Source organism: Sparus aurata, chromosome 2 (assembly GCF_900880675.1).
Source record: "Sparus aurata chromosome 2, fSpaAur1.1, whole genome shotgun sequence".
Lineage (NCBI taxonomy): Eukaryota > Metazoa > Chordata > Actinopteri > Spariformes > Sparidae > Sparus > Sparus aurata.
The window spans coordinates 22,786,873-22,802,028 of NC_044188.1; the positions used below are offsets into that span (position 1 = coordinate 22,786,873).

Genomic DNA, 15,156 nt, shown 5'->3' on the forward strand with positions numbered 1-15,156 from the left:
TCTTTATCATCAAGTGTGTGGTCTCCTAATCTGTGAAGGTTTGAAAAATCCTGTAGTGTGTACCCGCCATTAGCAGTGAAGTGATGTACTCCATGACAGAACATTATAGAATATGATAATGTATAAAATAACATTTAATGGTAAAAAAAAAAAAGTACAGTTGCAGCAGGCTTCTATTATAAATATGCAGCATATAAATAGTCTATTATTATTATTATTATTATTATTACTATTTTTCTGCATATTCTTGACTTTGAATGGGAGCTGCTGTAAAGCATTTCTGTTTCTGATTCATACATTATGCAGTCAGTTGTCCATATTTTAAGTTAAATTAAATGATTCAAGACAGATGTCACATTTCCATGTCAAGGTATGGTTATTATAGACACAGATTCAATATTTAAGTGTCATATATCATCACAGTAACAGCGTTACATACGCCGTCGCGGTGGTTCAGCCAGGTATACTGACCCCTCCACTTTGGGAGAAATAATGGTACCGTTTGTACAGTGCTTTCAAAACATCAATCACCTGAAAATGATAACAGAATTATAGGAGTGAGAGAAATGATACATCTCAAAATATTAAATATGTTGTCATTTCAATTTTGAAATTGTAATACTTGTTATTACGCAAACCCCTATTACTTTTTGCCATCATTGCCAGATCATACGGATTTTTCAGGGACAGACTCTCTAAACAATTAAACGGTAACAATTTCAATAAATAAACAAGTCTTTTTCTTTTTTTTTCAAAAAAACAGTTATCTTCATTTTTCGTGGCTGGGCCACTAAAATTACACATGGGGCCAGTAAAACTCGAATCTACTGGCCAAGCGGGCCAGTAAGAAAAAAATGTTATGTTGGACACTGCAGTAGTTAAGATAACTGGGTAAACTGCTGGCTTTTTGTATAACCTGTAGGATCTAAGAGCCAGGGATCAGTCTATCCTAAGCAAAGATACATCAGGGCAACAATTAAATAAGAATATAAGAGATCACCATTCATCAGCAAAAGATACAGGAGGCTAAGCATCATTATGAACAGGTTTTTTTGTGTCAAATGCACAATGATGTCTAAAACATGCTGGAACTAACAAGTGTTATTTGCAAAACTGTTCTTAAAACTTCAAAATAGAAGGTCAGCCTGGGGTAGGCACTGCTGAAAAGGATCACAGAATATCAGCTGAACATACTTTGGACTGACAGATAACAGTTTAAACTAACCAAGACCCACAGAAAAAGTGGATCCCAAAATGCTGTATTTAGGGCCAAATAGCACTGTTGTGGTTCAGTAAGAATCTAGGGTGGCTTTTCTGGACTGGAAAACAAATTAAAAATTTAAATGTAATTGGGGTAAAAAAAACAAAAAAACAAACAACAACAACACTATTCTCCCTGGAGATGTACAACATGCGTCAGGCCAATAAATTATGAATGGGGACATTTCATAGGGACAACAACAAAAAAAAAATGTTTTTCTTCTTTTGAGTCCTAAACATAAATAATACATTTGGTGTCTGTATTTAATCTATATTGTTATGTTTATGTTGTGTTAATGTATTATTATCATTATTATTATTATTATTATTATTATTGGAAAGAAGAAAAGCATCAACATACCACGCAACTCTGAACGCTACAGCAATCTGCCAGTGAGCTTTAAGTCTTTCTTTTTCATACCACTACTCCTTAAAGAAATCCCCAGGTTGATCATCACATTAATATCTGTGCAAAGAATAATATGAGCTTTTGGTACCATATGTCTCTACCGAAACGTTTTGCATGCAAACAACAAAGGACCTCATTATGAAGTGCCTGCAAGCAAGGCACTGTTCTAGCACACTTCAGAGAGTTCTAGCAGTACTGTGTTTGGACTGAGAATTGAATCTTTCCTAGGGCCCTATAAAATCCGTTTTATTTTTTCCCAAATTCCGTTTTTTCCGTTTTAATTTTTGGGAATTCCGTTTTTTCAGTTTTAATTTTTGTGAATCCCGATTTACTCTTATTATACTACCAAAAACAGTGTGTTTTTAATGTAAATGACTAAAATGTTCACAAATTAAATAGAAATTACCTTAAATTAATTGAGGTGACAAACATATTTCCTCAATACTGTACCGTAAAGTACAGTAAAGTGCATCAAAAACATTTGATTCTTCATACAGTAGTATATTTTGTGTTTTTATGGGTTTCATTGAATAAAAACATGGTCAGCTCTCAGGCAGATCCAGAAAAGCCTCCCAGCCCAGGCAGAGTCAGCTAACAGGGCTGTGGCTAACGGGGCTAGCTAGCTAACAGCAGCTACTGTTAGCAGCAGTTAACAGTCACTCTGGTATTATATGCCGATAATATAAATCGGACAGGTGGCTAACTCTAACGCATTAACGTTACATACACCTTTAATTACGATTTCTCAGGTCTGCTTCTTTGCAAAACAACAGTTCACATGACACATACAAGTCGTTCGGGAACTGCTCGGCTCTGTACTGAGGGGTTAATGTCAAGTTTCTCAGCTTTTACGCCGACAAAGACGGAGCCGTGAGCTGCCGCTTCGCCATGCTTACATTGTTTTGACGGGGGAGCTCAGTCTGTGGGGAGGGGGGCGGCGATGACTTGTTGTGCCACCCAGATTTGGTTCCCCCCGTGCAGTTTTCCCCAGACAAACGTTCCTCTTCCACACGAGAACAACATTTCAGTGAAATTATGTCAAATTCAGCGGTATTCCGCGTTAAAAAGTAGATTCCATTTTAATCTGCCAATTCCGCGATTCCGTCCGCGATTCCGTGATCGCGGAAATCATAGGGCCCTACTTTCCCCTGTGTGTGTCCGTGTGTGTGTCTTTGTCTAGGTTAACACTTCCTCCCACTGCAGCTCAGGTCATTGCTGTATCCATCCAGGGTCACTGCGGTAAATATGAATGTGTTCCAAGGGAACAATTTAAAATAGGAAATGGAAGTCCTGTTTGCTCTATGAAGTAAAACTCAGCATAGAAAAATTGCTTACACTGTAGATGAGTGAAAAGTCACCACTCTTGGTTCTATTATATCTTAAGCCTTCAAATAATGACAACTAAAATCAATGTGCCCGAAATTCTACACAGTGCATTTACTGGAGAATTTCCAAGAGCACAATCGTAAGGCACAAGTTATTGTAAAGTTCTGTACCTGAATGCATGACATAATAAGGTTGTTCTCAAACTTTTACCATCTAATAAGCATATACTCCCACACTACCTGCACCGCAATTAGCTATTTGTTGCAGAGAGCAGCGTTCCTGGCTGCTAGAGAGTCTCCAGATATGGACACTTGATAGTGAAGAGTGGTAACAACAAGAGAAAACCGTCATCTCAGTAATAGCATTGCTATGGAAACAGTATGGAGGCGTTATGTGTGTGGGAAAAAGCAGCAATAAAATAACACCAGGCAAGAATAAAGATGCCAGATGGCAACCAGGCAGCATCTGGAGGAACCAAGGGTACATGTACACTGGTTACCTTGGATAGGAAAGTGTATACATAAAGCACTGTCATGAAACAGGATGTTAAAGGCACATTAATCTGCCAAAGCATGGCTAAATTACATCTGCACAGGGGATGTTTTAAAGGAAAGCACGCTGCACAAATTACTCAGTGTTACGTACAGTCTTAAAATCGACTAGTGAACAATTTGAGGAACACATGTTACATTGCAGAGTAGCACAGAAAAGGAAGATAACAGCAACAGGGATTTATTTAATGATTTTACCCATTAAGCATTTAATACAAGCTAACCCCTTTTGTTTTAAGAGGATACAATGTCAGATCAATTCCAAGGGAAAAGATCCTTGATCTATACAGTTTCTCAACACTCAGAAAACAAAGTCACTCTTTGACATAATGCAGAAGTAGGAGAGGGTTGCACTCATGCAGAGCTGAAAACCAATTTGCCGTTTTTTTATTTTGTGAATAGTTTTGACCTTTATGCCACTTGTCGAACAAAACACTTTTCTTTTGGTGACACACACCCTCTCTCCTACACATAGACATACATTTTTGCTGCAGGTCTACTGCAGTTTTGTTTGCGTTGCAGAGAAAGATAAGTTTAGGTGAATGTAATGTACTGAATATGTTTTTATGACTTACTTATTGTACTACTCCGATCTTTGACCACTAAATTCTAATCAGTTCATCCTTGAATCTTTATTTAACAACATGTCCAGTATCTGACTCTCAACCACAAGCAACTCACCAAAATCTGACGCCGTGAAAATAAAAAGGTCCCAAATAAATAATATTTCTTTGTACTTCACAGTTGTCACCTTCAATACCTTCAAGTCCGACCTGAACCCCATTAAACTGAAAAGAATCTGAACCAACCCTACTGGATCACATTTAAAATATGATGAAATAGAGGACCCATGTAATTGGTATCAATTGCTGGACTTGGAAAGAAATCGTGCACTGCAGTATTTTCCAATATGACATAATATCTAGTGAGACTAGGCTGTCCGTCAGGTTGCTCTTTCAGATGCTACATTACATTTGGTGCACAGTGGTGTCACGCTACATAAACCCCTGGAAAAAGACTTGGTTGGTTGAGCAGGTACATGTACAGTAAATTGTGGCGTAGCGCTCCACAGAAAGGACCACTTAAATCCACAGTGCCTGTTAAAGGGCAAAGCCTGTGTGAAATAGAAAGAGGTAAGTTCACTGGTATGAACATGATTCCTTATACAACTCATTGTCCTCTCAGTACTGCTCTCCAGTTCCAGATACACACTTTTTGAGAGAATTAACAGATGGTGTCTGTATAGTTCTGTATGTTTGTGCTTCCTTGCATTCATTTGTATGCACAATGATGTACATCTGTTCTTACATCAACCTTTTATTGTCTGTAAGAGGGATAGAAAGACAAAGAGCTCAAGAGACAAACAGAGTGAGACGTAGATTTCATGTTTTATCTACCAGCTCTGGTGAGTTCATCACTTTGTTAATTGGATTATATCAAACACCTGTGTCTAGTCTAATGTGCATCTCCCTCTGCTCCAATTTCATGCTCTAATTACTTCATGATTACTGGTTGGGTAGGTAGAAATCTACTGTGTTTGATACTTTTACTTTGCGTCTACATCACTTTCTCCACATACAGTACATGATCACAGTTCACTTTACAGAAAAGCTGTGAGCTCAGCTGTGGGTGTCGGTGATCTATGCATTCATTAATTTATGGAATTACTCTGTTAATCTCAAAACTGAATTGTGATACTAACCCATTGTACAATAAAAAAAGAGTATATAATCAAGGGCTTTAGAGCCTCTATGATTATCCCACGCAGGTGATTTCCATTATTTCAGCTGATTAGACCACTTCTCAAGAATCTGGGTGTGTATATACTGAGCTTGATTGACATCTCCCTCAATCTCCTGTTAGATTTGTTAGGGCGGAAGTAATTACATATATTAGCACATAGCCAGCAAGTACACTGTATAAATCGTCTGCCATTTTTTGGGGTGTGAGATTTTAGTTGTGATTTTTATCTCCTGTAGATATTGAAAGCAGAACTTTTTTTAAAAAAAATGGTAGCCCTCATAGAAAAATTAATCTCTTGTCGCACTTTGTAGAAAATGATCATTAGTGAAATGACTTAAACCATAAAAGTGTTGAAATGAAACCACTTGAAGATAATGAGAAGGTGAAGCGGTCGTATGAAAGAGCACTCTTCCATCCTGCCAAAACCGCTTGGCTCTTCTGATAAGTGCTTTACTGTGGGAATACTAATCATTGAGGTGAGACAGTGTGATAGGTCTGTCCCTAAAATCAATGATTGGATAGTATCGCTAAGATTGAAACAAAGTCCAAACTTGGGAGGGTTAGGGTTAAGTAAGGATCATAAAGAAGCTAAAAAATCCAGAAATTCTGCCATTCCTCTCTGTGTTTTTACATCAATTATAGTATTCCCAGATAGAACTGCATCGATCAATCACTAAATCAATTATCTGTCAACTACTTTGATGATGTATTCATCAGTTTTACTAATTAAGTAACAGAAAAAAAAATCTCTGATTCAAGCCTCTTGACAGTGCACATTTTTGGTTTCTTTACTACTCTTTATTAGTTAACTGAATATCTTTGGGTTGTGGTCAGAACAAGACATTTAAGGATGTCTTTTTGGGCTTTAAGAAACACCAACAATCTGTGACAAAAGTTACAGCCCTAATCCAAGTATTCCAAAACTTTAAATTTAAAAAAAGGATGATACTGTAAATGTGCACATATCTACTGGTGTATATGTACTCTGTATTGATGTGTGTGTGTGTGTGTGCGTGCGTGCGTGTGATCTAAGCTCAAGGGATTCCCCATCTCTCGTGTGTGCTGACAGGGAATTTCTGCACCACATCTCATTTATCAACTGTGCAACACACAACTCAACTCAGGATTTACTGACTGTGTCTGTGTGAAACAGGTAAGATTGCTTCCATCAGTATCACTTCCTGCAGTGGCGATTAAATCATTTATATGATGTTACGATGGGAATACCACAGAGACTGTGCAGCAAATAAACAAACGATAACAACATGAATGAAAAAGATTTCAACTATATTACTATGTTTTAAGGTATTTTAAAGTTACAGTTAGACGGTGCTAGAGATGAAAGAAAGGACGAAAGAAAGGATGAAAGAAAGAAGCACACAGGAACGTGCAAACAGAAACTGTTCACTGACTAAGATATAACACTTGCCACTTGGCAAGATAAAAAGAAATGTTTTGATGTTGCTTTTTAAAGAAGTGAGGGTGTGAACATATCTCAGGTGCTTAGGAAGGCTAACAGCAGCTTTACAGGATTATGACATCACAACAGCAAAAATACCAAGACTACATGACTTGAGAGGTGTGGATTATAGCTTTTAAACATGTCATATACAAATCAGAGCACGCAGCAATTATGCGTTTTGGAAGCCACCGCAGTGATTTCAGGACACATGTAGTGACCTTTCTTTTCTTAGTCCATGTTCAAACTCTGGCTCAAGCATTCAGATTAAGTTTCTGGAATAAAAACATCAGTCAGGTGATAGAAGAGCACATCTCATATGTAGACTCTATTGCTGTTTGCAACACCTAACTAAAGCATGTATAAGTCTATCCAGGTCTCGCTACTCTTGTGATACTGTTGCTGAGTAAATACTCAACACATTAGAATGGGAGACTGCAGTCACTGGCCACAGATCGCTGCATTTTTGCTGCATTGCTGCACTGAAGCCACAAAAAGCACGTAACTGTTATTCATGGGTTTTTGATTTATGAAACTATTTACCGCGCATTTGCACACAATGCTCAAAGAACATTGCTGTGCTTCACTCTACTGACACAGTGTTGTCCAACATTTATTGCAGCGTTTATCAGTGACAAATACTGCGGTAAAGTCCGCTGTGTGCGTGTGTGCGTGTGTGCATGTGTGCGTGCGTGTGTGTGCGTGTGTGTGTGTGTGTGTGTGTGTGTGCGTGCGTGCGTGCGTGTGTGTGTGTGTGTGTGTGCGTGTGTGTGTGTGTAAACTGCACTATAGTCGTTATGGCAATCTCTCATAACCCACTCTTTGTCCCGTGTTCTCTCACCTTTCCTCTTTAAATTGGCCTTTAGGGAGACTACAGTGTATTACCCTTTCATACAAAAGATAGCCCTGCACCCGAAATCACACATACTGTACACCGTCTTACACATACACACATACACACAAACTGGCAAGGGCTCAAGCTCCACTCCTGTATATTACAATCTGTGAAGACACACACACACACACACAAATACACACACAGAAAAGACAAGAAAAGTGCTGATCAGAGGAAGCATAAAGTTTGCCTGCGTCAGAGTATCAGCTTAGTGCTCTGAACTTAGTGGAGATATATGGTGACACTAAAACTGAACGTATATGGAGGAGTATAACTAATGACAGTACCGAGGGGGGACTGGAAGTAATAAATAAAGATTAAATGATAGAGAGAGTGGAAGGAAGGAAGGAAGGAAGGAAGAAAAGAGTGAGCAGTGAAAGAAATACACATTGGGAATATGAAAACAGCAGTAAGATAAGAAAAAAAAAGCTTAGAGAAAATTGGTTTAGAGGCAGTTGGGGAAATGAGAGAGAGAACAATGAGAAGAAAGGGTAGGGGTGGTTGTTTATCTGTTGAAGGAGCTGGCTTGTTGTTTTTTAATGCCCCCCTTGAGCCGTGGTTTGAAAGGTCTCTCTGTAATCCACAGGAGGGGACACTCTGCAACCGATTCTACCGTTGCATGAGCACTGCAGCACCTCTTGCAGCACCTCTTGCTCAAACCTTTTTCGCCTCTCTTGGCACACACACAGTTATCTCTGGGATCTTATGAGCAATTGACTTTTACGTGCTCTGACTCTCTGCCATCAGCGGCGGGGCACAGGCATTTGTTTTGCGCCCTGACAAATATGAAATAGTGCACAGAAAAATAAAATATGCAGGTGTATGGTGCTACAGATTCTATTGTGTGGAGGTGTAAGTTTAGGAAGAAAATGTGGCGGCAAACACTCACGGCTGTTAAATCTACTGTTGACAAGTGTTCCTCTCTCTCACACACAGAATGAAATACGCTAGCAGCATGCTTTCTTGTCCATTTACAAAATGACAGTAGGTCCACGGCTCCCCCTGGTGGTGACAGCACTGATCAGCACTATTTAAAAAAATTAGAGGACACTTCTTATCTCTCTGGCTCTCTCTTTTGATCCCTCTCTTCATTTCCCAAGACTCTCATAATGTATGCATCTGCTCACTGCACCTCACTCGCCCGCCCACATGTACCATATAACTGTTAAACATGTTTTAAAAGTGCCTTCCCCTCTTGGCATTCCTAACATGCCCACGCCATTACCCCTCATGTGCACTGCATCATCATTACAAATGACGTATTTAACTGCCGCTCTTATCTTATCAAATGGTTCGGTCTCACATCCTTGTTACAAACACTCGAACAGACCTATTAGTGAGTCCTTGCGGGAGTTTCTAATTAGGTTACCTGACCTGTTCAGACCTCACAGACCATCATTATGAATCGTGGTACTTTGGCTGTGGTCTGATTTGGCTGCAAAGTCACCTTGAACATCAGCTAATGCGTTTAAAGTTCAAAAGATGTATCTGTGAGTGTGCCATAAAAGCTGAAGTTGGCACTGCTACTTTTATTTTTACATGAATCAGCGTGGGAGAGTAAGATAAAGCTCCACTGGGGCGTTATCCTCAAGCAACCTCATTGAGCCCCAAGGAGAGCGCTGCCTCTTAAATAACCGCTTATCAGCCCTCATCAATAATGGACAAACACCAAGAGGGGGGATAGAGGAGGCAGCGAAACTTAACGACCAGAGCGAAAAAAAGAGAGATAAAGACAAGGTGAAACAAAGACCTCTGTCTTGATGGAGTATGATGTTTCGTCCTTATTTTCATGGTGAATGAGAAGATAAAACAATGAAAAATCTGAAGAAGATGGAAGAAAAGAGGAAGGATATGAATCAACTTGATGAGGCACATACTCCATCACCTTCTGATTATATTAGGAGATCTTTGCCAAACATCCCACGGCTCAACTCTCTGTCGTTCACAGATCTAATAAAGCAGAAATGGACGCACAATTGTTTTTCTAAAGCTGAATGAGTTTTAGAGGCTGTTCAGCAGAGCACAGTGATTGCTGACTCGGTCCTAACTGGTCACATCCGGCCTGGCATGTCAATAGGACAAACTGATGCCCTATTGATACACACAGTCAGTTAGTGCTGACACAAGAGAAACGCCAGAGGCCTGTGTCTGAAAAGACTCTTACAGTTACAGGGCTGTGTGTGAGATTCTCAAGGATTATCCAAGATGTAGAGTTGATTTATTAATGAGAGTCGTGTTAAAAGCATGCATTAGCTCACTCAATACCCAACTAATGAATTGGTGATGTGTGTCTGTGTGTGTGTGTGTGTGTGTGTGTGTGTGTGTGTGTGTGTGTGTGTGTGTGAGTACTGGGAGACTGTCCTAGACTGCCCTATGTTTCACATTAAAGAACTACTTTCAGTCTTATTTATACCAATATGGAAACAGCATTGACTTGTGGGGGACAAAAACCCACATTTGTTTTGACTAGAAATATATTTGGTATGTACAATAAATGTGTTTCTGTCTGTGTTGGATTCATAGGGTTCATGTTAAGACTGAAGCTTAAGCTTAGGGTTTGATGTCTCATAGGGTAAGCTTCTAAGGGAATTAAAAAGTTAATTAAATGTCCCTAAAGTGACATTCAAACAGTGAAAGTGTGTGTACGTGGGAGAGGGCAGGAAGTGCACAAAATGATCAATCATTAAGATTGATGAAACACTAATCAACTACCGCTTCTCTGTCTTAAGGACATCCAGCGGTCCATACTCCTCCACCTGCTCTCAAATGAGCATAGAGATCTCAAATACAACTGTAATTGGTATAATTTCAGGAATTTACAGTCAATTAAAATTATTATTTTTAATTATTATTATTATTATTATTATTATTATTATTTAAAATAATTTCCCAGTCTGGGATCATTAAAGTAATTCTATTAAGCAATATTTTGTATTTCAAACATATAATATATAAATGGAAGGATAAGTTCACCTGAAAATGTAAAGTCAGTCGTTGTCTACTAACTCTCCTGGCAGCAGAAAGTCTGGTAATGTTTCATAGTCCACAAAACAATTCTGGGGCTTCACAGCAAAACAGCGTTGCAGAATTTTCCTAAGCAACAGCAGAAGGTGGAGACTGGTTTTGAAACAAATAAAAAAAAAAAAATTAAAAGGCCCCACACATCTCATCATAATCTCCTGGGTCCCAAATTAATTCTCAAAGATGTTGTTTCAACCCTCAATGCGCGGCTGAGCTCTTGCAGCCACTTCAGGGGAGCTAAACAGCTACAGTAAAGATTTTGGTTTGTTTTTTAATGAATGTACCTCAGTTGTTCAGGAGAATGCTGCAACACTGTTTTGCTGTTTTGCGGACTACTTCACCCTAAGTAGATAATTACTGAATTTTCAATTTCGGTTCAAATGCTCCTATAAAGTTTATTACTCAACAAAGTTCAGTAGTCATTATACAACACAGCTTAAAAATACACTAAGCAACTACTACTGTATACACCTTCAGCTTAAACACAACTAAACTGAATATTAAAAAAAGCAAAGCCGTACAAGACTTCAAGTAAACCAGGCAAGCAACAGCAACAAGCTAATTATACAAAGCAACCACAAAGTTTGAGCCATGGCAGGACATTTAACCAGCAGTAAAGCCAGAGAGTATAGAGACAGTTATGAGACAGATAAGTCAACAAGTTCCGACTCTATTTTACTCACATGATTTGAAGAGGCCATTCTCCTGATGGTTTTTCGAGTTACCATCCCACTGCACTCCACAGGTGAACTACATCGTGCTTCTCTGTCTCGGGACTCTGAGCTGTGTTGGCGGGCTTCAGAGCTAGCTTAAGTAGCCTAACTGACAAGAGCTAGACAACTTGCTAACTCCCTCTACGGTTTATTTAGTTGAACAAGCGACTGCTGTCCTATACGTTAAGCCTTTTCTATTCACAGTCCGCCAGTAAAATAACAGTGGCAACTTCACATGAGTTCATACTTTTTATTGTAAATGAAAGGACGTGAACTTTATCTAGGCAGGTGTTGACGTCTGGGTCGTATCAGGCTGCAATACCATTTTTCACCAGACAGGCTGACTGACATGTACCAGCCGTTACAATCCAGAGGGGCGCTGTTTCACCAATTTGAAGGAAGCCAAAGGAGTCATCACCCGGAAATCGCAATTTCTCTCGTTAAATCATGTATATTGGTGTTGGACCTCTGTTGAAACTTGCCTGAAAAGCTGGAGTTTGAAAGTGGCTTATTTTTTTAGCTTTGGCTCTTTTTCCGAACAGGAAGAGCGCACAGTAGTGCGCGTTCCTAAAGCACGAGATTTTGACTCTGCTCCTGTGGTGACGTTACCACAGGAGGCTACTTGCATATTCATCGGCTCACAGCCGTCCTCAGCCAGTGAGCATGCCGAATCTGCTTATTTCTCTGTCATTTTCACGCCATACATCGTCACCGCCAGCATTAAAACTCAGGTCTTACATGTAAAACACAAGTGTGAAAAGTAAGACGGAAAAAAAAAGAATTTACCATTCAGAGACATCCTGCTGTAAACGTGTCTCTTCCACCGTCTCTGCCTCCTTACTCTCCCGTTCGGTTTCCGACTCTGGCTGAATTCCGTAAGGTTCGTCATTTAGTGTGTGCGCCATGACAGGGGGCTGTTTATGTTTTGGATTCTGTGTGTGCATGCAGGCTCGCCCCCCATTCCGGCTCTGTCCTTCCTGCGGCCAATCAACGCGCGCCTCATTACATATTAATACAATGCACATCCGGACCGGTCAAAACCTCGCGCATAATCTTGCGTGAGAAAGTCGCAGTATGAAAAAGTGTCAGAACAAGCTCTATGTTTGATTTTTTTTTTTTTTTAAATGTCTAATAAGTTTTAAGAATTGATCCAAAGCGATCCAAGAGGCACTGGATATGTAAAAAACCAGGTGATGACTCCTTTAATAAAAACTATTCTTTTAACTGAACAGTTTTGTTGAGGAAACTAGAGGAGATTTTAGGAGGAGAACCAGGGGGGATAAAAGGTGGTAGCACTGACCACTCTCCCATCTCAATGTCACTCCAAAGAAATAAGCCCTCCGGAGTACAACTTGTAACTTAGCTGGACACGTTATACCATAAAACCCTTGGTTAAAGGGCTTTTCCCATCTTTTATTTACAGATTAGGTGCTCTCTTTCTCTCCGTCCAAAGTCATTTATTACATGACTGGTTCTAAGCCAATGCTGTCACCAGATCTCCGTCGGTCTGATAGCTTGCGTGTAAAGCCCATGACACTTTAACACACCCTTACAGGGCTTTTAATGTAATGGCTTCAGAGCATTCATAATAAAAAGGCCCTAAAGAGGTACTTATACTGCTGTATCCAAATACACATGGAAATTTGCAAAAGAGATTTATCTTACAGATAGCCTACCTCATATTCTTTTAATATAGTGGTACTTATTTTACAACACAACACTTGTGTGTTTCTGTTTCTTGAACTCTTTTAGTCACAGTGATGAAAGCATTTTCAATGTGTATTCAAATCGTTGTGGCAGAAACTAATGGGTTTCTATGCAGTGAAACAAATTTGATTAGTTTGTACTTCTGTGTATAAAACTGGACTCCACTCACACAAGCCCATCACACAGACGCTTCTGTGACCGCCTGATCGATTAAGTATTTAGTGAGGATCTCGGCTCCAATGTTAAATATTCACTCGTTTTCCAAGATGAATAAAGGATGAGCAATTGACGCATTTATCTGCACACGTGTGTCTGTCTGTGTCTGACTGCGTGACAGTGTGTGTGTGTTCTGCGAATCACTTGAGTGCACGATTTCGCTCACTGCTCCTCAAGTGTCGATCTGTTACAAACTACAGCTTCATTAGGTTCTGATTAAGAATACGGACTGACACATTCACACTCAGTCACACAAACTATTTCACAAACTGACAGGGGCATAAACATAAAGTGAGACGGATTAGTCCCCATCACCATTTTTCTCTTTTTTAGACAGTGGTGAGTACACTATAATCTCATTTTTCATTTGAAAGTACTCCTCTTTATTTATCTTTTAGCTTTGTTCCTCTCTCTCTTTTCACCCTTTCTATTTCCGTCTGCTGCACGACAGAACAAGTAAAGTTGTGTGCCTGGACAGCCTCTCCTTACATAGGCAGATGCCAGAGTCTAAACACTTAGTGAACATGAGGCTTCAGTCCAGCGAGGACAAGCTTGTGACTGGCTGTCGTCAATAAACATTCGCTGATGCTCTTTCTTGTGTTTAATCTGATTTTCTCTCTGCATGAAAGTACAGTGGGGCTCAGAAACAGTCCCACAGAACGAGGTCTGAAAATCACCATCACTCCGCCAAAATAACTCCCAAAATCAGATGGTAAATCTATAGCAAACATTCAACTGGGTGTTTTAGCAGGTAACTCCTAAACAATACGGTGTTGTACCTCTGCATCAAGAGTTCATTTAAATATCAGTTTGAATGCAAAATTGCATAATTGTATTGTAAAAGTAGTAGATCAGTTTATTCAATTTTGTTCCCATCTATTAAAAAATGCATTGTCCATGTATATGTGTATATGTATATATTATTAAGTGTATTACTAGAATATGTATCTGGTTATACAAAAAGGAAGATGCAAAAGTTCTGTGAAACTAAAGGGAGGCAGTTTCATCATCCGATTTTCACTTTGCATTTTGCATCATAGAGCGTTTACATTTTGTTTTAAAAGGGGGACTGAGGGAGTGGTGTAAAAACAGAAAAATAAAACAGTGGTAAAGAACTAAAGTGAGTGACAGGGGAGTGGATAAAACAACTGCGGGGACACTGTAACTCTGTCACCTTGACACCACGCTCCATCAGCAGGCAGAGCTCACTTAATCAGATGGACCGCTAGACATCCAGTCTGCACACACACACACACACACACCGGTACACCCATGTGCACATGGCATATGCTTCATAATGTGACCCTCTGCCCCCTGGAGGTCTAAATGTCCCTTCACTGTCACTGGCATTCCCTGCTCTGTATCCCATAATATCACAGGCTTTTGATTAATCTAGTCTGATTAAAATTGATGTCCATTTTGATTCAGTTTGTTGTGATTAAAAAATCAGCAAAGTGCATTTGCCATTTAGGTTAAAAGGGGATGTGCTCTTTTTTACAGGATGGTTCAGTTGAACACAATAGTTATTTTCAGATTAATTTTCATTTGGTTGCCCAAATGAAAACATGGAAACTACCTTCCTGTCCACCAAAAAGTTCTTTCATCATAAAAAGTATGGAAGCTGTGGACCAGAGTGTAATCCTGAATGTAAACTTAAACCTGCTGTGAGACAACAATGTAGCTAATTCTGTGTTGTTTCCTGCTAACTGTGTTGAAATCTAGCACAAGTAAAGAGTTTCAACCAAAGCACGAAAACGACTTCCTCACATTCAAGTGATTCAAAAATGGCAGATGGTGGGGGCGTTGAATAACAACAAACTGTGACAGCTGTACCCTCTTTGATACAATGCAAACAG

The 15,156-nt window shown here is 39.5% G+C and overlaps 1 protein-coding gene across 3 annotated transcripts in view; it reads right to left on the reverse strand.

The window, feature by feature from the left end:
* The window catches only part of kcnab1a (potassium voltage-gated channel subfamily A regulatory beta subunit 1a), a 132,928-nt gene that overhangs the window by 113,335 nt on the left and 4,437 nt on the right, over positions 1-15,156 (reverse strand). The window contains exon 1 of one of the 3 annotated variants that reach the window (XM_030394786.1): positions 11,348-11,466. The exons of 1 other annotated variant lie outside the window; for it this stretch is intronic. Coding sequence is in view for 1 of the 2 variants with exons in the window: in XM_030394794.1 (XP_030250654.1) it covers positions 11,348-11,349 (2 nt within the window). In the remaining variant the exon portion in view is untranslated. Of the gene's footprint in view, positions 1-11,347; positions 11,467-15,156 lie in introns of those variants that run through there. One more of the 3 variants, XM_030394794.1, reaches the window with a different exon arrangement.